General features: G+C 45.6%; 2 protein-coding genes and 1 long non-coding RNA gene across 3 annotated transcripts; 1 reads left to right on the plus strand and 2 right to left on the minus strand.

The window, feature by feature from the left end:
- Positions 1–1,626: 1,626 nt before the first annotated feature.
- LOC121831340 (uncharacterized) lies at positions 1,627–12,131 on the minus strand. The gene is made up of 3 exons (XR_006074712.2): positions 8,918–12,131; positions 8,340–8,461; positions 1,627–3,387 (listed from the first exon to the last, which is right to left on the minus strand). It is a non-coding gene; the product is annotated as an uncharacterized LOC121831340 (long non-coding RNA).
- On the plus strand, positions 12,119–14,083 carry Med11 (mediator complex subunit 11). The gene is made up of 3 exons (XM_006994143.3): positions 12,119–12,296; positions 12,440–12,570; positions 13,642–14,083. The coding sequence occupies exons 1-3, from the start codon at positions 12,212–12,214 to the stop codon at positions 13,777–13,779; spliced, it is 354 nt and encodes a 117-aa protein (XP_006994205.1). The 5' UTR covers positions 12,119–12,211; the 3' UTR covers positions 13,780–14,083.
- Positions 14,084–15,110: 1,027 nt separating this feature from the next.
- Positions 15,111–20,253, minus strand: Cxcl16 (C-X-C motif chemokine ligand 16). The gene is made up of 5 exons (XM_006994142.4): positions 20,121–20,253; positions 19,745–19,883; positions 19,454–19,536; positions 16,405–16,842; positions 15,111–16,171 (listed from the first exon to the last, which is right to left on the minus strand). The coding sequence occupies exons 1-5, from the start codon at positions 20,188–20,190 to the stop codon at positions 16,125–16,127; spliced, it is 777 nt and encodes a 258-aa protein (XP_006994204.1). The 5' UTR covers positions 20,191–20,253; the 3' UTR covers positions 15,111–16,124.
- Positions 20,254–20,765: the final 512 nt, after the last annotated feature.

The following is a 20,765-nucleotide window of genomic DNA, read 5'->3' on the forward strand; positions in this document are numbered from 1 at the left end:
TTTGCTTGCATGTATGTCTGCATACCACATGCATGAGGTACCTATAGATATGAGAGGAAGGTGTTGGATCTCCTAGGACTGGAGTTATAGTTGGTTGTGAGCCACTTTGTGGTGCCGGGAATTGAACCTGGGTCCTCTGGAAGAGCAGTCAGTGTTAACTGCTGAGCCATCTCTCTACAGCCCCTTGGTTTGGTTTTTTGAGACAAGTAGATAAGGCTGGCCTTGACCTCTTCCTTCTACCTCTGCCTTCCAAATGCTTGGACTTACTATCAAGCTTGGTTCTTTTTTAAAATTTACTTTTTATTTTCAAGGTAATAAATACAGACCTTTTAAGGCAGCAGATAAGTGCTGGAGTAGTGTTTGCCTAGCACATTCAAGACCCTGAGTTTATCTACAGCACTATATACATACAAAAAAGAGTCCTATGGTGCTACAATATTCTTTTGTGTGGTGGTTGTATTTGTTTGGGTTTGTTTTTGTTTGCTTGTTTGGTTGTTTGTTTTTGTTTTTTCAAGACACGGTTTTTCTGTGTAGCCCTAGCTGTCCTGGAACTTGCTCTGTAGGCCAGGAACTCACAGAGATTCACCTGCCTCTGCCTCCCAAGTGCTGAAATTAAAGGTATGCACCATGTTTGGGTTTTTGTTGTTGTTTGTTTTTTTTCATTTAGTGTCCCATTACATAGCCCTAGCTGTCCTAGAATTCACTACATAGACTAGGCTATCTTCAAACTCACATAGATCTGCCTACTTCTGCCTCCTGAGTTCTGAGATTAAATATGTGCACCACCACCACCCAGCAGCTTTAAGAGTTTTAACAAGGCCGAGCTGTGATGGTGCACATCTTTAATCCCACTCAGGAGACAGAGCCAGGCAGATCTCTGTGAGTTTGAGGCCAGTCTGGTCTACAGAGCGAGATCCAGGACAGGTACCAAAACTACACAGAGAAACCCTGTCTCAAAAAACAACAAGAGTTTTAACAAGAAGAAAAGTAAAGGGCTGATTTCTTTCTCCTGCAGGGATCCACTCTCTCCACCTCCTTCAAATGTTTCTGAGGACATTTACCCCCCCCCCATCTCTGAACTTACTCATTTTGCTCCTTCTTGACTTTGCCCCTTTCAGCATCATCTAGCAGATGCCCAGCTATCACATATGACACAATGCTGTCACCTACAAAGCTCAGACTGCAGACTATGCTGTAACTGCAAAATTGAGTTGCAAAATAAAAACTGCAGGGGCTGGAGAGATGGCTCAGAGGTTAGGAGCATTGACTGCTCTTCCAGAGGTCCTGAGTTCAATTCCCAGCAACCACATAGTGGCTCACAACCATCTATAATGAGATCTGATGCCCTTTTCCGGCATGACATGCAGACAGAACACTGTATACAAAATACATGAATAAATAAAATATAAATCTTTTTGGGAGGGGGGGTTGAGACAGGGTTTCTCTGTGTAGCTTTGCGCCTTTCCTGGAACTCACTTTGGAGACCAGGCTGACCTCGAACTCACAGAGATCCACCTGCCTCTGCCTCCCTAGTGCTGGGATTAAAGGTGTGCGCCACCACCGCCCGGCCTAAATAAAATCAGTCTTAAAAAAATAAAAAATATTCATCCCAGGTATGCAAGGATGGTTCAACATACGAAAATCTGTCAATGTTATACACCATATAGGGCTGGAGAGATGGCTCAGAGGTTAAGAGCACTGACTGCTCTTCCAGAGGTCCTGAGTTCAATTCCCAGTAACCACATGGTGGCTCACAACCATTTGTAATGAGATCTGGCGCCCTCTTCTGTATACATAATAAATAAATCTTAAAAAAATACACCATATAAACAAACTGAAAGAAAAAACCCACAAAAATAAAAAATAAACTGCAAAAAAAATTAATAAGAGGAGGATGGTTTAAGTAAGTTTATGATTTTTTTTTTCAGACAGGGTTTCTCTGTGTAGCTTTGCACCTCTCCTAGAATTTACTTGGTAGCCCAGGCTGGCCTCAAACTCACAGAGATCCTCCTGGCTCTGCCTCCCGAGTGCTGGGATTAAAGGCGTGTGCCTCCACCGCCCTGCAAGTTTATGATCTTGTAGGCCACATTTGAAGATGAATCTATAGATGCAGGCCACAGCTTGGACAAACCTGGCAGAAGGTGAAGGCCGAGCCCATCTTTGTCCCTCCTGATCCCCGTACAATGCTTTCCATCCTGACCCCATCCCCCTGAGGATTGTACCAGTTGGGGTCCGATCAATATCCGGTACTGAATTATGCCTTGGCGAAGATTTATAGTGGACTCTGTGGCCCTCTATTTTTATACAACCTTGTTTCCCCGGAGTAATAGTCATTTGAAATTCACTTATTCTCCAAATGCATCATGAATCCAGCCCTATACTCTCTTCCAAGAATCTACATTTTCGTCCTTTCAAAATTAAGGATGTTCATCCCTTTCATCTCCTTGAAGACATACTTCACAATCTTTCTATTGATCTGGGGTTCGTAGTCACCTCTCATAAATGACCTCTTTCTCAGCTCGTGGATGTCCTAGCTGCCTCTTCCCTGGGGAAATCTGACAGTCTGTACAGACCAAAATGTTTTTATTCTGTCTTCCTAACTGGGAGTTTAGCTTTGTGAATCTCTACATACCCCCTTAAAAATCTATCCTCCTGAGGTGTAGCCGCAGTAGCCGGCCACTTAGAAAAGGCCTGCATTTTCCAGAGGTGGTGAAAACATGTGGCTAAGTTTCCTTTGATGAAATGTGAGCCACTTCGAAGCCAGGCTCCTAACACAGGTCTCGTCCTCCTCCTCTTCCTTTTTTCCACCTGCCCCAGCTCAGGGCAGGGACAACTCAGGTCTCACCACGCATGCACAGTAAGTGCCCTTGGGCAGTGTTTCACACATTTTATTGTGCATACAAGTCACCTAGGACCTTTCAACACAGACTGTGACTCATTTGGCCTGGGGTCAGCGCTAAGACTGTCTCTTGTTGTGGGACATTAGTTTAAGATGTGTACATTTATTTGTTAACGCTGTGGACATTTGTTTAATGATGCAGAGATGTGCTGCATTCTTTTATGTTGTATTTGTCTAACTCTGTGAAGCTGTGATACTGTGCCTGTCTAAAACACCTGATGGTCTAATAAATCGCTGAATGGCCAACAGCTTGGCAGGAAAGGGTAGGTGGAACTGGCGGGCATAATAAACAGGAGGGGAGGATGCCAGAGGCTCCAAACCACAGGAGTTAGGGACGTTCACACGCGTCCCCCAGGCAGAGGGCTGGATCTTCCGCTTCTTTCCTCTCCCGGTGGGCTTTAGCTTTCTCTGGGCCCCTCCTCAGGCTGCTGCCACACCGTCATCTGAATCATCATTGTCAGCAGATTCGGTGAGTCAATTGGGGTTTCCTAAAGGGATGAATTAGTTAAAAGAAAGTTTTTTCCCCACATTAAAAAAACAGGAAACATTTTTACAATGGAAGGCATTTGGTCTCTGTTTGACTATACATTAAACAGTCTGAAAATGGAACAATTAAATGAGAGGATAATTAATGTTGATGAGATAGATATAATGTCAATTATAAATATTATTTGTTTGACCATTTTTGTTTTATCATTTAAAAAGTTGGTTAATATGAGTGCCAAGATAAAAGTTTTAGAAAAACTTGTTAAAACAGATCATAGAGAAACTCAGACCCAGAAAGAAGAATTTAAAGGAGAACCAATCTCAACATTGCATTATAAGGTTACAGAGAAACAGCCTAAGGCTTTCAAACAGCCAACCTTAATCTACACAGTAACCTTACAGGAACTACCCAGTGATAGATGTCCTCAAGGCTGTGTAAGAGCTGACTGGATTCCTGTGCAAATGTTAGATTTGAGGAGATTCAAAGAAGCAATAGTCTCATATGGCATCCACTCGTCTTTCATGAAGCAGATGTTAAACTCATGGTCAACTTGTAATAGAATTATCCCTTAACTGGAGAGATTTGGTTACAGCAATCTTAGAGGCTGGTCCTGATTTACAATGGAGGACCTGGTGGAAGGATGAGGCTAAGACCACTGAACAACAAAGTAGAGCTAGAGGTATGGAAATTTCCCAAGATCAGCTTCTTGGAGAAGGCGATTATGCTGGTATATAAAGACAACCTTTATATGATGACTTCACCCTAATTTTATGCAGAATGCTGATAAACAAAGACAATCTTTATATGATGACCACACCCTGGCTTTATGCCACAAGGCAGCCTTGAATGCTTGGGACAGAACTGAAGAAGTAGGAAAGAAAATTGAGTCATTTACAAAAGTTATACAGGGCCCAAAAGACACCTTCACTGATTTCTTACAAAGACTGACTTCAGCAGTAAATAGAATGATACCAAATTCAGAAGCTAGACTTCTGAATTCAAATAATTGAATCTCTGGCTTTTGAAAATACTAATGCACAATGCAAAAGAATAATTAGGCCGGGCTGGAGAGATGGCTCAGTGGTTAAGAGCACTGTTTGCTCTTACAAAGGACCCAGGTTCAATTCCCAGCACCCACAAGGCAGCTCACAACTGTCCATAACTCCAATTCCAGGAGATCTGGCATCTTTACACAGACATACATGCAGGCAAATCATCAATGTACACAACAAATAAATAAATCTTGAAAAAAAAAAAGGAAAAAAAAAAGGTTAGGCCATTAAAAGCAAGATCAGCACCCTTGGAGGAATGGATCTGAGATACAATGAATATTGAATCTCATGATCATGATGGTGCTTGGAGAGGTGATTGCAAGAGGTTTGAAGAAAAATAGTAATGTCAAATGTTGCAGTAAACAAGGTCATCTAAAAGGGACTGTAAACAGGGTATTCTTGAAATAGTGTTTTTTTCAAGGAAAAATCCCAACAGAATGCCCCTCCCTTCTGGATTATGCAAAAGGTGTGGCAAAGGCAGACACTGGACTAACAAATGTAGATCAACAAGGAACAAACAAGGTAATCCCTTGCCTTTGCCATTGAGAAACTCCCTGAGGGGCCTCTTGCAGGCCCCCATGTCAAATTTGGTTCAGTCCTTTCCTGTCATTGTAGAAGAAACTTCTTTTCAGAGCAATTAAAGAACCTAATGCCTATTGTAAAAAAACATACTGCTTGGGGTGATAGCTATAGGAGAGAAAACAAAAAACCATAAATCAAAATTGATAAAGATTAGATTTAGAAACTCTCCAAAGTTAGGGTTGGGAAAGGGTTTTGTTTTTGTCTTTCAGGAGAATGAAGGCATCCAGCCATGGAATCTGAAGAATACTGGACAAATGAGACATCTGAAGAAAAAGGGCAAATCATCTGGAAAAAATGTCCCATGGAAAAGATTTTCTGCAGTGAGCCATGACCATGCCTAACAGTGACTTTGAAGTCTACAAAAGGATGATGGGACCCCACAATGACAATTCCATCAGGACGATGATAATACCATTAAGCTGACAAACACTACCCAAAGATTGGCTTTGGACTACAAACTGCTCAGGACAATATCGAGATGCCTAGCTAAGATGATACAGCCTCACAATCAGGACTTGACCACAATCCTAAATTTTCTTTGTGTCCCCATAAGACTACCAGTATCCCCAACCAGCAGAAAGTAGCCTAGAAAACTATACCCACATTCCCAAAAAATGGATTATGGATATTTGTCTTTGTTAAGGGAGGGGTTAGTTAAAAAGTGTTATTGGTCATAGTCTCTTTCTAAAAGAAGAAAGGGAGACATGATATAGAAATATATTATATAGAAATGATAGGATAAAAGGGTAGATTATTGAGTCTACTCTGAAAAGAAAAAAAAGACAATATAGATTAAGATAAAAGGTAGAATATTGAATCTACTCTGAAAAAAAAGGTATAGAAATGACATGATAAAAGGACAGATTATTGAATCTACTCTGAAAAGACAAAAGGGAGGATATGGATATGATAAGACAAAAAAAGGCAGATTATTGAATCTACTTTTAAAAAGCAACTACTAGTTTTAATTATTTTACATTGGATTTTTGTATATTATATACAAATTTTGTATATTGATACTAATTTGAGATTGATTTTATTGGAATATACTGTATATACACTTATCTTGTTCAAGGTATTGTACCTATACAGTTCATTTAACAATGTAGTGCAACATGCTAGTCCTTGAAAGTTATTATTACCAACTAATTAGGATATAAAGAAATGCAAGTTAGTAGTTAGTCATTACAATCAAACTTGTAAGTCATATTAGGTATGTTTTCAAGGTCAAACAGATATATTTTAGATAGACAGGTCATCTTCAAACACTTCAGAGATCTACAGAGTATGGCATTTAAGATTTTATAATAATAGATTCTTTTTTTTTTTTTTTTAATGACAGTGAGACATGTCTGCTCCTGGTAGCACCAATCTACTTCAGAGAAGATGGTGGGTATCAAAGAAACTCCATATGGAGTTTACTTTCTTTGTGGCAAAAGTTAGCCACTGGGCAAGAAAGTGCCCTTGCCTCAACTGCTGACAGTAAGCTATCCAAAATGGACAAGCAGGACACAAAAGAAAGGACTCCCAAACTTTGCCAAGGTAGGAAGGCCCTTTAGAAAATCCTGTTTCACAGATGAGTCTGTCAGATATGCTAGGCCTGTAGGCTGAAGATGGATGCCCTAACATTGCAGAGGAACCTTGGGTGACTGTCTAGGCAGACAACTGTTTCTATCATTTCTCAAATTTTTGGAAGTTGCTTGTTTGCACTTCCTGCTTACTTAGGTAATATTATTTCCTTCTGAGGTCTCTGAGGGAGTTGAAGACTAGATAGTTATAGTTTTCCTTGTTAACAGAAAAGAAACTCACTAAAGAGGTATAAAGTGTATAAGTTTGTTATTTTGTCTTTTTTTTTTTTTTTTTTTCAGAGCTGAGGACTGAACCCAGGGCCTTGCATTTGCTAGGCGAGCACTCTACCACTGAACTAAATCCCCAACCCCAAGTGTATAAGTTCGAAAGACATCAAAAGACAGTTTTAGGTAGCAATACAAGTTAGGATAGAAAGTGAATTAAGTTGGGTGGTGGTGGTGGTGGTGGTGGCGGCGGCGGCGGCGGCGGCGGCGGCGGCGGCGGCGCATGCCTTTAATCTTAGCACTCAGAAGGCAGAGCCAGGCGGATCTCTGTGAGTTCGAGGCCAGCCTGGTCTACAGAGTGAGATCCAGGAAAGGCGCAAAGCTACACAGAGAAACCCTGTCTCGAAAAATAAAAAAAAAAAAAAGAAAAGAAAAAACAAACAAACAAAAGTGAATTAAGTACAACACTTTGGACTCACCAAAATAGGATATAATATGGAGTATTTTCTCTGGATTTGTCAAATGTTAATGGACTGGACATTGTTAATGTAATATATAATATATATATATATATATTATATATACTTATTATATATAGTTTTTATTACATCAGTTATAACCTTTTATTATTTTTGACAAAAAAGGGAAAATGTGCTAATATATATTTTGTACCCTAATAAAACTTACCTGAAGATCAGAGAACAGAACAAGTCACTAGATTAAACATAGAGGCCAGACAGTGGTGACACACACCTTTAATCCTAGCACTTGGGAGGCAGAGATCCAAAATATGGATCTCTGTGAGTTCAAAGCCACCCTGGACTACATGTAATTGACTCAGTCTAGGAGAGAAAACAGAGCCAGGCAGTAGTGGTGCACACCTTTAATCCAAGTACTGGGAAGCATACATGCCTTTAATCCCAGGAAGTGATGACTGGGCGGAGAAAGTTATATAAGGGTGAGGAGACAGAAACTAAAGGCTTTTTTGGCTGGAGCTTTTCAGGCTGAGGATTCCTAGATGTAAGAGGTGGCAGTAGCTTGTTCTTTTATCTCTCTGATCTTTCAGCATTTACCCCAATATCTGGTACTGGGTTTTTTTAAATTAAAAAACCGTTTAGCAATTCGTGTTACAGGCCTGGAACTGGCTGGTGCTCAAATTTCCATCTGCTACATACCAGCTTTTCATTTTCTTTCTTTCTTTTTTTTTTTTTTTTTTTGGTTTTTCGAGACAGGGTTTCTCTGTGTAGCTTTGCGCCTTTCCTGGAACTCACTTGGTAGCCCAGGCTGGCCTCGAACTCACAGAGATCCGCCTGGCTCTGCCTCCCGAGTGCTGGGATTAAAGGCATGCGCCACCACTGCCCGGCCAGCTTTTCATTTTCTTAACCTGAATGCAGAGTTCCTCAGTTTCTCTTTCATCCCATGATGGACGTTTTTCTTTTCCTTTTGAGACAGGGTTTTTCTGTTTAGTCCTGGCTGTCCTGAAACTTGATATACAGTCCAGGCTGCCCTCGAATTCAGAGACCCACCTGCCTCTGTCTCTGCCTCTGCAGTGCTGGGATTAAAGGCGTGTGCTACCACTGCCCGGCCCATGATGATCTTTTCATATCTTCATGATGTAGTTTTCCATGCCATTCTTCTGTAATCAACCCTGTTTGTTTGTTTGGAAGAAGAGACAAGGAACATAGGCAACATACCAAGACACTGTCTCAGAAAATAAATAAAATAGAATAAATGGGGGCATTCCTGCTATGTCGCCCAGGCAGCCCACAGACTCCAGGGCTCCAGTGATCCTCACACCCCAGTCTTTCAAGTTAGCTCTGACCACAGGAATATGCCACAGTCTCAACAAAAACAATCGAACATACAAAATCTCTTATCTGAGCCCACTAGGATTTGTTTTTCCTCTGTATTTATTGCTTTCATGCTAGAAAGTTCTTCAAATATCTAGAAATCCTCTTCTGTCTGGTCATATTCAAAAGTGAAGTGGTAGTGTGAATTTGTAATCCCTGTGCTCAAGAGGCTGAGGCAGGAGGATATCCAATTCCAGGAGAGCCTGAGGTGAAAAGAAGTTGACTAACTATTCCATGTATACACCGGGACTTACCAGCAATGAATTTCAACATGGTCTTGTCTGGCTAAGGATTTTGTTAGAACCCTGGGTAATCAAGTTTCCCAAGGAGCATCCTGGAATCTTGAACCTGGAAACTATAAATTTGGCTGTCAAGTGTAGAAACCATAACCAAGTACATAAACATTCACTTCATTTGTTTTCAGGGCCATGCTTTTTTTTCTCAACTCTACCCAGGTACCCACCAAGCAAAAAGACCTGCTTTCCATTTCCAACAAAGAACTCTCTGAGGCAAGGTGTGGTAGCACACATGCACCTCCAGTACTTGGAGGCAGAAACAGTACAGAAGAATCTCTGAGGCCGGCTGGATCTGTAGTGTTTCCCAGGCCAGCCAGGTATACAGCAAGATCCTAATTTTTGTTTGTTTGTTTGTTTGTTTATTTGTGTGTGTGTGTGCTTGAGTGAATGTGTGTCCACAGAGGCCAGAAGAGGGCATCGGGCAGACCCCCTGGAACTGGAATTACAGGTAGTTGTGAGCTGCCATGTGGGTGCTGGGAAATGAACCCGGGTTCTCTGGAAGAGCAGCCAGTGCTTTTAACTGCTGAGCCATCTCTCTGGCCCCCAGAGGGTCTAATCTAAAAAAAGAAAAAACACTTGAGTATTCTCCTGGGGTAAGGGGTAGTTGCCAAGATGTGTGAAGTCAAGATCTGGTAGTTTAATTACTTCAAATAAGCCCCTGAATTTTGGTACTAGCTTTACCCAAAGTCACATCACGACCACTAACTTAAGGGCAGTCTGCTCCCTAGAACTTACTGTTGGTTTAGTTACCACTTCACTGCTGAGCCAACCACCACCAGCCGCTGGCCCCAGCCATCATCTAATGTTTCCACACTCGTTCCCGTCCCTTTCTCTTTTGGCTGTTTTTCTTTTCCGTGCTGAGGATAAAACCCAGAGTTCCAAACAAAGCTTCTAAGCCACAGTGCCAGCATTTGGGATCTTTAGGTTAGCCTTGACTTTGCTGTCTGTGGCCCCTGGCGTTAAGGTTAGCACCATCACTACTTATTTCTTCACTTTTTAGTGTAGTTTTTAGTTTGTTTGGTTTTCTTTTCTTTTTTTTTGGTTTTCGAGACAGGGTTTCTCTGTGTAGCTTTGCGCCTTTCCTGGGACTCACTTGGTAGCCCAGGCTGGCCTCAAACTCACAGAGATCCGCCTGGCTCTGCCTCCTGAGTGCTGGGATTAAAGGCGTGCGCCACCACCGCCCGGCTTGTTTGGTTTTCTTGCAGACAGAATTCCATTGAGCACAAGCTGGTCATGAGCTCACTGTTTAGCTGAGGATGACCTTGAAATTCTGATCCTCCTGCCTTGACCTGCCCAGGGCTAGGGTCATAGGCAGGTGACAATATGCCCCGTTTTTCCATTCCTCTTTGTCATTTTGTTTGTTTCTTGAGACAGGGTCTCACTATGTAGTCCTGGCTGGCCTTGGAACTGGCTATGTAAACCAGGCTGCCTTTGAACTCCTAAATGCTGGGATTAAAGGCGTGGACCACCTCACCCAGTTGCTCTTTTCATTTATTTTACTTGCATGAAGAGTTCCCCAATTTTTCTCCCAAGGTCTTGGAGACTTCTTTGTTGGAAATGGAAAACAGGGTTTCCACCTTGGTGGGCACCTGGGTATAAAGTTGAAGGGGCAAAAATGACAGAGGGCCAGGTGTGGTGGCTGTACGCCTTTAATCCCAGCACTCAGGAGGCAGAGCCAGGAGGATCTCTGTGAGTTTGAGGCCAGCCTGGTCTCCAGAGTGAGATCCAGGACAGGCACCAAAACAACACAGAGAAACCCTGTCTCGAAAAACAAACAAAACAAAACAAAAACCAGTTCAAACACCACTTCCTCCAAGAATCCTTTCCCTGGGACTGAAGGGAAAGCTCAGTGGTTAAGAGCACTGACTGCTCTTTCAGAGGACCCTGGTTCCCAGCACCCACGTGGTGGCTCAGAACTGCCTATTACTCTGGTTCTAGAGAATCCTCTGCTCTCTCTGATCTCCATGGACAGTGCATGCACACTGTGCACAGACATACGTGCATGCCAAACACCCATACTCATAAAACAAATAAATCTTAAAAATAAAAAAAAAATAAAAAACTTTGCACCTGCACTAACAAAACACTGGAGTGGGAGACCATCTTGTTTGTCTTTATATCCCTAGAGCAGCACCTAATTGATAACCAGAGATAGAAAGGAGCCAGGACCCGAGAACCACCTGGGCTCCGAATCAGGAAGGAGCCTTAGGGAGAATAGCTTAACACTCCATCAGGCTTCCCTTGGGAGAGACTGGCCTGCAAAGAGCCCATGACTATCCAGTATGGAGGAACACACTCGAATTTCCACCGCCCTCACCTGCACAGGGCCAATGCTTAATAAATTCTTATAAATTCAATAATGCCATCAGACAGTGTCAGTTAAATCTGGCAGGCCCAAACAGCTTTTGGGCCACAGACCTGTTTCAGTGGTGGCTCACACCTTTACTCCCAGCATTAGGGAGGCAGAGACTTTGTTATTCAACTTGCATGGGTTGGGGTGAGGGGCAAAACTTGTGCGAATGTCATGTCTGGCCACTCTTGCTCAATAAATCAATTAAAACAGCCAAGTTAAAAGTGGAATGCCGAAAAAGGAGGCTTACTCAATGTGGCCACCTCGGGAAGAGGGACACAGAGATCCAGCAAGCCCCTTCAGTCAGCCTTCACGGTCCTGAAGTAACATCAAGGTTATTTATAGAGGACTAAGAATGTGTACATCCAAGTAGTCCCAGTCAAGGGGTGGTTACACCCACCCCTGACGCATCATTACCCGGGTTCAATCTCATTCTGTAATGTGGTGTGCAGGTTATCAGAACTGTGTAAAACCTCTGGAAGACAAGTCCCCGCTCTGGCTGGTGCCCTTTCCTTCCCCCAGCATGAGAGTCCTAGGAAAATACCCATTCCTTTGGGATCCATTCTTTCAGTTGTCTGACCGTCAGGATGAAGAGACACAAGTGTCTCTTTAGAGTATCTCCATCTCTGTGAGTTCCTGCCCAGCCTGGTCTCCAGCGAGACCCTGCCAGAAAACAAAAACATCAATACCGCCTCTTTCCACCCCCACGATCTAACCTGGCCCTAGAGGCCCTGGAAGTCATACTAGACCAGGTGGACCCGGAAGGGCGAGGCCGCGCTGAGCATCCTGGGAATTGTAGTGTTCGCTACAGTGGCCTCTGCGCAGGCGCACACTAACAGGCATTTCCGGGCCTTGGCGCCTCGTCTCGAAAAAGACGTCCTGCGGGACTTTCTACGGGAACCATGGCTACCTACAGCCTGGCGAACGAGCGGCTGCGCGCCCTGGAGGACATCGAGCGCGAAATCGGCGCCATCCTCCAGAACGCAGGTCCGGGAGGCGAGGAGCGGAGCTCAGGGAGCCAAGGCCGGGCGGGAGTCCGCGCGCGGCGTGGGCGGGACCTGAGTGCTGGCCTGGGGGCGGGGCTACGTGGCCAGCCTCCGCCTAACGCCGCCCTCTCCCCGCCCTGGCAGGAACGGCGATCCTGGAACTGTCCAAGGAAAAAACCAACGAGCGCCTGCTAGACCGGCAGGCGGCAGCCTTCACCGCTTCTGTGCAGCACGTGGAGGCGGAGCTGTCGGCTCAGATCCGCTACCTAACCCAGGTGGGTGTGGCGGAACCCAAGGAAGGTGCTGGGCGGGACCCCAGCTCTCCACCACAGCCCTAGACTTAGGGATTCCCAGCTTTAGCTGGGTAAGGCTGACTCTTATGCCGGCGTAGGCATTTTCTTTCTTTCTTTCTTTCTTTCTTTCTTTCTTTCTTTCTTTCTTTCTTTCTTTCTTTCTTTCTTTCTTTCTTTCTTTCTTTCTTCCTTCCTTCCTTCCTTCCTTCCTTCCTTCCTTCCTTCCTTCCTTCCTTCCTTCCTTCCTTCCTTCCTTCCTTCCTTCCTTTCTCTCTCTCTCTCTCTCTCTCTTTCTCTCTCTCTCCTTTCTTTCTTTTTTTTTTTTGCTTTTTCAAGACAAGGTTTCTCTGTGTAGCTTTGGAGCCAGTCCTGGAACTAGCTCTGTAGACCAGGCTGGGCTTCGAACTCAGAGATTTGCCTGCCTCTGCCTCTGCCTCCAAAGATCTTGGATTAAAGGCGTGTGCCACCACTGCCTGGCTTGAAGTAGCCTCATTTCAGGGCTGGTTTAGTCCTGTAAAAGCTAGGGATTAAAAGTGTATAGGGTGTGTAAACAATACCTAGTCTGACCAGGTAGTATAGGCCTGTAATTTCAGCCACTCAAGAGGCCGGAGAATCACAAATTCAAAACCTGTCTGGGCAATTTAGACCCAGTAGGTAAAAAAAGAGGGCGGGGCCCCATGATAGAGCACCTGCCTACTCTAAAGGAGGCCCCAGTGCTGAACAAAACATAAAACTGAAGCCACTGAACTTTGCTCCCAGAAACTTGACCTGATGACGCCCCATATGCTTGGGGACCAAGTAAAGGGACAGCACTAGGAGACTTCCAAAGTCCTTACTCTGCAGTCTTATCCTCCAACTCTAGGAAGTACTCACGGCCGGCCACATTTCACAGATGAGGTTCACATGGGTTAAGTGGTTTGCCTTAGATCGCTGAGCTACCACACAGCTAAAGTAGGTCAAACTCAGGACAGAAATGAGATCAGAGACCTGATGTCTGGTTGTGGGGTGGTCACGGAAGGCAGTGCTCCACTGATCGATCCAACTGTCCTGTAGGTGGCCACAGGGCAGCCCCACGAGGGCTCCAGCTACTCCTCCAGGAAGGATTGTCAAATGGCGCTGAAGCGAGTGGACTATGCCCGCCTCAAGATCAGCGATGTGGCACGCACCTGTGAACAGATGCTGGAGAACTAAGTCAAGATGATGCAGAGTGTGACCTGCACCCTGGGACCGAAGCCAGAGACTGGTAGGCTGGGGAGCAGAGTGATGCGTGCTCTACTGGTCAGGGCAGATGAGGACCATGGAGCAGAAAGCAGAACTAGAGACTCCAGCCCACGCCTGCCCACAGATGTGTTCTGGCTCCTCCAGCAAGATGGCCCTGCTTTCCACTCCACAAGCTCAGAGAGGAGCCAGAGAGACAACTGCCCAACCCTCTTCCTCATGCACACCCTGCCCTGGGGTTCCAGAAGATCCAATAAAAATATCCTTTTTTTGTTAAGGTCTTTTTTTACTTTACAAGTATGGCGATTTTCCCACATGTATGTCTGTTCACCACATATATGCAGTGCCTGTGGAAGCCAGAAGAGGGTGTTGGATCCCCTTGGAAATGGAGTTACAGAAGGTAGTGAGCCACCATATGGGTGCTAGGAATTGAACCTGGACCCTCTGGAAGAGCAGTCACCACTTTTAACCTCTGAGCCATCTCTCCAGCCCCCCAATAAAAATATTCTCATAAGCAGGCATGATGGCTTGAACCTGTAACCCCAGCACTTGGGAAAGGGAGGGGGAGGTTGCTGAAGTTTGAGACCACCCGGGGCTAAGTACATAGCAAGACCTTTCCTCAAAAAGAAGTTATGGAGCCTGAGTGGTGGCTCACACCTTTGTCCCAGCACTCGGGAGGCAGAGGCAGGCAGATCTCTGTGAGTTGGAGGCCAGCCTGGTCTACAGAGTGAGATCCAGGACAGGCAGGACTACACAGAGAAACCCTGTTTCAAAAAAACCGAGAGAGACAGAGGAGAGAGAGAGAGAGAGAAGTTATGTTCCTCATTGGAAGAAACAAAACCGGAACTGTTTTAATAATAAAAGCTGTAACTTTTTTTTATAAAGATCAGGCTTGCTCTCTGGGATCGAGAGATTGAGGAAGTGAGTCCAGCCTGCACGGAATCAGCACAGCAGGGAGAAGGCCTAGGCTTTCGGTGTGGGATTGGAGAAGAGCTGATGTAGTGGGAAGGGGAACTTGTGGCCTGGGGGCACCATCAGCCCTTCTAAGGGGACAAAAACTTAAGCCAGTGTCTGCAGAAGTTAGTAATTCTAAAAAATAAAAAAGTTGTTTAGGTTTATGTGTATGGATAGTAGTTTGCCTTTGTATGTATATGTGCATTACCTGGTGCCTGTGGAGGCCAAAGGAGGGTTGTCGGGTCCTCAGAAACTGGGGTTACATACGGTTGTGAGCCACTGCATGAGTCCTCTGCAAGAACAATTGCAGCCCTCAGCCACTGATTCTAAAAGCAATTTTACTATTACAGTTAAAGACACAGAAATTGGCCAGTTTATTGTTATACAATGTAAAAAACAAGACATTTTAAAAAATTAATTTGGCCAGCCTGGGCTACCAAGTGAGTTCCAGGAAAGGCGCAAAGCTACACAGAGAAACCCTGTCTCGAAAAACCAAAAAAAAAAAAAAAAAAATTAATTTATTGGTAGTGGGAGGGTTAAACCTAGAACTTTACTCATGCTAGACAGGCATTCTACCCAGGGGCTGTACTTCTAGATTTATTTATTTATTTTGTATACAGTGATCTGCCTGCATGTTTGCCTGCAGGCCAGAAGAGGGCACCAGATCTCATTACAGATGGCTGTGAGCCACCATGTGGGTGCTGGGAATTGAACTCAGGACCTCTGGAAGAGCAGCCAGTGCTCTTAACCTCTGAGCCATTTCTCCAGCCTGGGGCTGTACTTCTAGACCACATAATTTAGAATAGTACATTTTATTAGCAGCAGGGGAGAGGACTAAGGGGAAGGGGGGGTGCTGCTCATATATTATTAATCATGAAGAGCAGAGGCAGGTGGATCTCTGTGAGTTTGAAGCCAGCCTGGTCTACAAAGCGAGTTCCAGGACAGCCAAGGCTGTTACATAGAGAACTCTATCTCAAAAAAAAAAAAAAAAAAAAAAAGGTGTTTAGCAAGTGTGTAATCCACTATGGACGTGGAGGTAGGAGAATCAATAGTCATCCTCAGATACATAGGGAATTTGAGGCAGGCTTGGACTAAATAAGATCCTGGCTAAACAAAACAGAACTCTAAAAACTTACACATTTTTTACAGAAGTAGATTAGGGCAGATGTGACCTATGCCTGTAATCCCAGAACCTAGGCGGCAGAGGCAGAGAACCAACAACTCAGAGCTGCCCTGGATTGTGATCTCAGTACTTTGTCTCAGAACAGCATAGGAAATAATGAATGAACGAAGGTCCAGTTCACTGATGGAGCCCAGTCTGCCACCTATCTCCCGAGTCCTCTCTCTCAAGCTTCCGTTCTTCTTCAGGCGCTGGCGTCTTGGTTCACCAGTGTATAATGGAGCTGCAGATCTGGAAAGAGTAAAGAAATTGGGAGATGAACTCTGAGATGAAGCAGAACAGAGGCAGGACATGAACTGAATGGAAAGTCAGACTCCTAGACACTAATTAACCTAAAGACCTAGTCCATGCTGGCCGACTTCCCTCACGGCCCATGGTGCTGACAGCCTTGCTATCTGGTACCTCTGTTAGCAGCTGCCAGGAAGGCTCCAGTCCCTGAGGTGAGGCTCAGGAGTCTCACATACCTGCAGAGCCCTGCCGTCTCACTCTCCTGTTGCACAGCATGTAGACCATGGCTGCCACGAGAAGGAAAACAATGGCCAGGAGAGACACCACCGGTACTGCGGTTTGTATGCCAGCTGAAGCCCTTGGCGGTCCTTCCTGCTGGCTGCCCTCCGACCGGTTTTTATTGGCCTCAGCCTCAGGTCCAGCTTCGGGATCATAGCCTGACGTGAGAACAGTGGTTTCATAGCCTGATGTGAGGGCAGTGGATCTGCTGTGGTGGGTGAGCTCATTGTTCAAGGACAGTGTTCCAGGTGGCAAAGTGGACTGCTGGGTACTCTGAATCGTTGCAGGGGTGCTTGTGTCTGGAGGTGTCCCCTCCGTGGCCACTGGGATCCGGGTGCTAGCATGAGGCAAATGCTCCTGGTGGTGTAAGCTCTTCCCATGACCGTTTCCACACTCTGGAGAAAAAACAAACAAAGGATCAGGGCCACTGGAGCAGCTGAAGTATCTTCCTCACCTATCTTCAGGGTTTTACACACACACACACACACACACACACACACACACACACACACACCCTGCCACTGCCGCCAATAAGAAAAAAAAAAAAGCAGAGTAACCAGAAAAGCAGAACAAGTTGAGTCAAAGTCTGATGGGACACAGGAACCTATTCCATTGTGCTTAGACTGGATGAGGAATGGACAGTTGTATGACTGGACAGGAAGGGTTCTGAGTAGTGGCCGTGAACAAGGGGGGGGGGGTTGGGGTGTAGCATGTACAAGACTCTGGATTAAATCTCCAGTCCCCACCCCCACCCCAGGGTAACAGGGAGGGGACCAGTATGGCCTTGCCAGATTCTTTTTGGCCTCCGAGTCCTGGCCAGGGCTCCTATAGCATGAAAGTATTATGCCTCAGTTCCAGGTGACATAAGTCATGGAATTCCTCTGTGGCCTGCTGGCACCCAGAAAGGTGGAGAAAAGTCAGAGTGATTTGCTTTGTTGAGTCTCTCAACTGCTGAAATCACCTATTTGGGTGTCATGTTCTGAGCCCAGCAGAGGGAGGGCATGGGGAGCATCCAGAGGACAGTTAAGAGCTGTGTCTACAGCTCAGTGGCAGAGTTCTTGCCTAGCATGTATGAGGTGAGGTCCTGGACTCATTCCCCAGTTCTGTGCAAAAAGAAATTTGGGGCAGGGCAGCTGAAGGCCAGGGGAGGAAGACAGTGGCAGAGGGACAGACAGACGAGGATCATGAACCACAAACCACAAAGTCACAGGGCAAGCAGGGGTGCTGCACTGCATTGGACTCTGGAGGGACTTTACTCCTCATCTGCAGCTGTTCTGGGACTCACTTCCTGGTAACAAGGCCCAGGGCATCTGGGAGGGTTGAAGGAAATAATGTAGGTCTCCCTAGCCTGAAAGGCAGTGTGGGGACCGTTGACACCAGGTAGACTATCGAAGAACATTTCCTGTTTTCTATCTTATTTGTTTTTTGGAGACAGGGTTTCTCTGTGTATCTCTGACTGCTCTGTAGACTAGGCTGGCCTCAAACTTACAGAAATCCACCCATCTCTTATCTCCCAAGTGCTGGGCTTAAAGGTGTGTACTACCACATCTGGCTTGTATGTTTCTTGTATGTTTGAAAACTGGCTTATGAATACTTAAGGTTTTTTCATTTAGTTGATTGAGGTTTTTTTTTTTAACCTAGAAAGAAAAAAAGAGCTATAAAATACTGAACTCAGAGTTGGGCCTTTAATCCTAGTGCTCAGGAAGGCAGAAGCAGGCGGATGTCTATAAATTCAAGGCCAGCCTGGTCTACAGAGTAAATTCCAGAACAGCCAAGGCTACACAGAGAAGCACTGTCTTGAAAAACCAAAACCAAAACCAAAACAAACAAATAAAAAAAAATGAACTCAGTAAAATACATGCTGAAAATGTTTGGTGATTAAATATAATAATATCTGCAATTTATGATGAAAAACTTTTAAAATAAGGTGAGTTGAAAGGGAGAGTGATAGTACATGCCTGTAATCTTAGCACTTGTGAGGATCACTTTAAGGGGGGGGAGCAGGAAGATTGATGATGGGTAGAGAGATGGATCGACAACAGAACAGGTTTGCAATAATGCAAGTATAATAAAATGCTGTAGAACCAAGACTGTAATTGTTACTGATTGTGTATTTGCTTTATATAAATATAAAATTGTAAATCAAATATTGAAGAGTGTAGTTGATGTTCATAGAGGTTGTTCTCTGTATAATTCTTTCAACTTTTTGTTTTGTTTTGTTTTGAGCCCTGGCTGTCCTAAAACTCACTCTGTGGACCAGGCTGGCCTCAGAATCACAGAGATCCACCTGCCTCTGCTTCCCAGAATGTTAGGGTTATCCACACCTGGATAAACTCTTTCAACCTTAACGTTTATTTTCATCATTAAGTATTAGAAAATGAAAAGAGTACCTTCAAGTGATTTCAATTACAATACAATAGTGAAAGCCAAGCCCGTTGTAGAGACCTGTAATCCCAGCTACTAGAGAGGTTGAGACAGGAGGATACCAAGTTCAAGACCATCCTGGTCAACTTAGCCAGACCCTGTCTGAAAATGTTTTAAAAACAGGGCGATAGCTCAGTGGTAGAGCACTTTTTTAGCATGATCAATCTCGAATACACTCTATATTATAGTAGTGACTTCAAGAAAATATAAAGTAGGGCTGGAGAGATGGCTCAGTGGTTAAGGGTGCCGGCTGCTTTTCCAGAGAACCTGGGTTCAATTCCCAGCACCCACATGGCACCTCATAACTGCCTGTAACTCCAGTTTCAGGGGATTCAGCACCTTCATAAGACATACATTTACATAAAACATGAATGCATACGGAATAAAAATAAATTATATAGAAGAAGAAAATGGCGTGTGTGGTAGAGCAAATTGGCCGAAACCAGGAAGATGACAGAAAAGATATTGAGAAGGCTCAGAATTAAGAAAGCACTTCAGCCAGAGTTAGGAAAGTGCTGTGTGGCAGAGGCAAAGGCAATTGTAAGATGGAGGCCCACTGGAGAATAGAAAAGGCTCTCTCACCTTTGCTGTCAAAACAGCTTACCAATTCACGAACCCACGGCTCTTGGCTTCCTCCACACACACTCGTGGATGGTAACTGAAACCTGCAAGACGATCGATCTAGTCTCCCATGACCACTCCTTCCCCTTCCTACTTTTCCTCATTCCAAAGATGTGAAGTCACCCCAGGTGAGTCCCACTAGAGCTGGAAATCCCCACATAAGTGAAACTGGTAAGGAGCTAGGCTCCCCGATCCCGACTGGGTGTTCAGGTCCTATAACTCCCGGGGGTGGGGTGGGGTAGGGATCCGTACCTGATGAAGAATGGACAGCGATCGTATGTTTTCAGGTGTTTTCGGATATGATCCACAGTAGCAGGCGGCACCCGGCCGCCAGAACGAATTCTCTTACTACAGGAGCAGCTGCCAGCGACACTGCCCTGGTTGCCATCACCTGAAGGGGAAACAGGGATCGGCCTTGGTGCTCAGACTATTCGGTTTCTAACTCAGCTGTCGCACTCAGCCTCCCCTACCCGCCAGACCAGAGTAATGCCAGTCCCAGTCTAACCCCAGACAGCCTTCCCCTAGTCCTGGCTGATGCCTTTGGCAGCTCTGGGCTGAGTTCTTAATCCCTCAGTTCTTGTGCCCCTCCACAGCTTCCATTCTGTCCCAGTCCCACCCCTTGACTAACCTGGCCGGGCCAGCAGATTCAGCAAGAAGAAAAAGAGCACTAGGGACAGGGGTCCGAGGCCCCGCCTCATCTCCGGGCTCCGCGGAGCTTCTTGCCGCCAGGGCACCTCGCCGACATCCAGCTGATTCTCTTGCTTTTGCTTCTTCACCCCGCCTGCCTCAAGTTCTGCGGAGCTCAGGTGGGGAGAGGGCGCGAGGTGGTGGTGCCCTCCGTCCCCCGCGCGATATCCCGAACCGACCGCCTGGTCAGTACCGGGGAGCCTGCGCTGCGCCCAGCTCCCACGTCCCACGTCCGTCGGGGAACCCCCGAAGGCGGAGCTCCCTCACCCGACTCTAGACTCACCACCAGTCGTGGGGTCAGCCAAGACTGCCTAACAAAATCGAAAGAAAGCTCGGACCGTGGCGCCGGAGGAATCGGAGAGGGCGAGCCGTGGCCCCCCGCCCCCCGGAAGAATGACTCGGTTGGGTTCGGGATGTCAGTCTTTTCGCCTGTCTGCTTGCCCGCTCCAAGATGCTTTCACTTCCCTGGTCCGCTGGGTCACAGTGGGATGCAGTCACATGGCCAAGGTGAAGCAGTCAAGCAGGTCACCAGGCCTGTGGGAGTGCGCAGGCACGCACTGGCCAGACGCCCTAAGCATGCCACCCA

This window comes from Peromyscus maniculatus, chromosome 8, assembly GCF_049852395.1.
Source record: "Peromyscus maniculatus bairdii isolate BWxNUB_F1_BW_parent chromosome 8, HU_Pman_BW_mat_3.1, whole genome shotgun sequence".
Lineage (NCBI taxonomy): Eukaryota > Metazoa > Chordata > Mammalia > Rodentia > Cricetidae > Peromyscus > Peromyscus maniculatus.

Coding starts and splice junctions, on each gene's coding strand:
- Med11 (XM_006994143.3), top strand. CDS start 12,212: ATGGCTACCTACAGCCTGGCGAACGAGCGGCTGCGCGCCCTGGAGGAC. Junction 12,297..12,439: donor CGCCATCCTCCAGAACGCAG/GTCCGGGAGGCG, acceptor CCGCCCTGGCAG/GAACGGCGATCCTGGAACTG. Junction 12,571..13,641: donor AGATCCGCTACCTAACCCAG/GTGGGTGTGGCG, acceptor ACTGTCCTGTAG/GTGGCCACAGGGCAGCCCCA.
- Cxcl16 (XM_006994142.4), bottom strand. CDS start 20,190: ATGAGGCGGGGCCTCGGACCCCTGTCCCTAGTGCTCTTTTTCTTCTTG. Junction 19,884..20,120: donor GAATCTGCTGGCCCGGCCAG/GTTAGTCAAGGG, acceptor TTTCCCCTTCAG/GTGATGGCAACCAGGGCAGT. Junction 16,843..19,453: donor AAGCTGTTTTGACAGCAAAG/GTGAGAGAGCCT, acceptor TTTTTTCTCCAG/AGTGTGGAAACGGTCATGGG.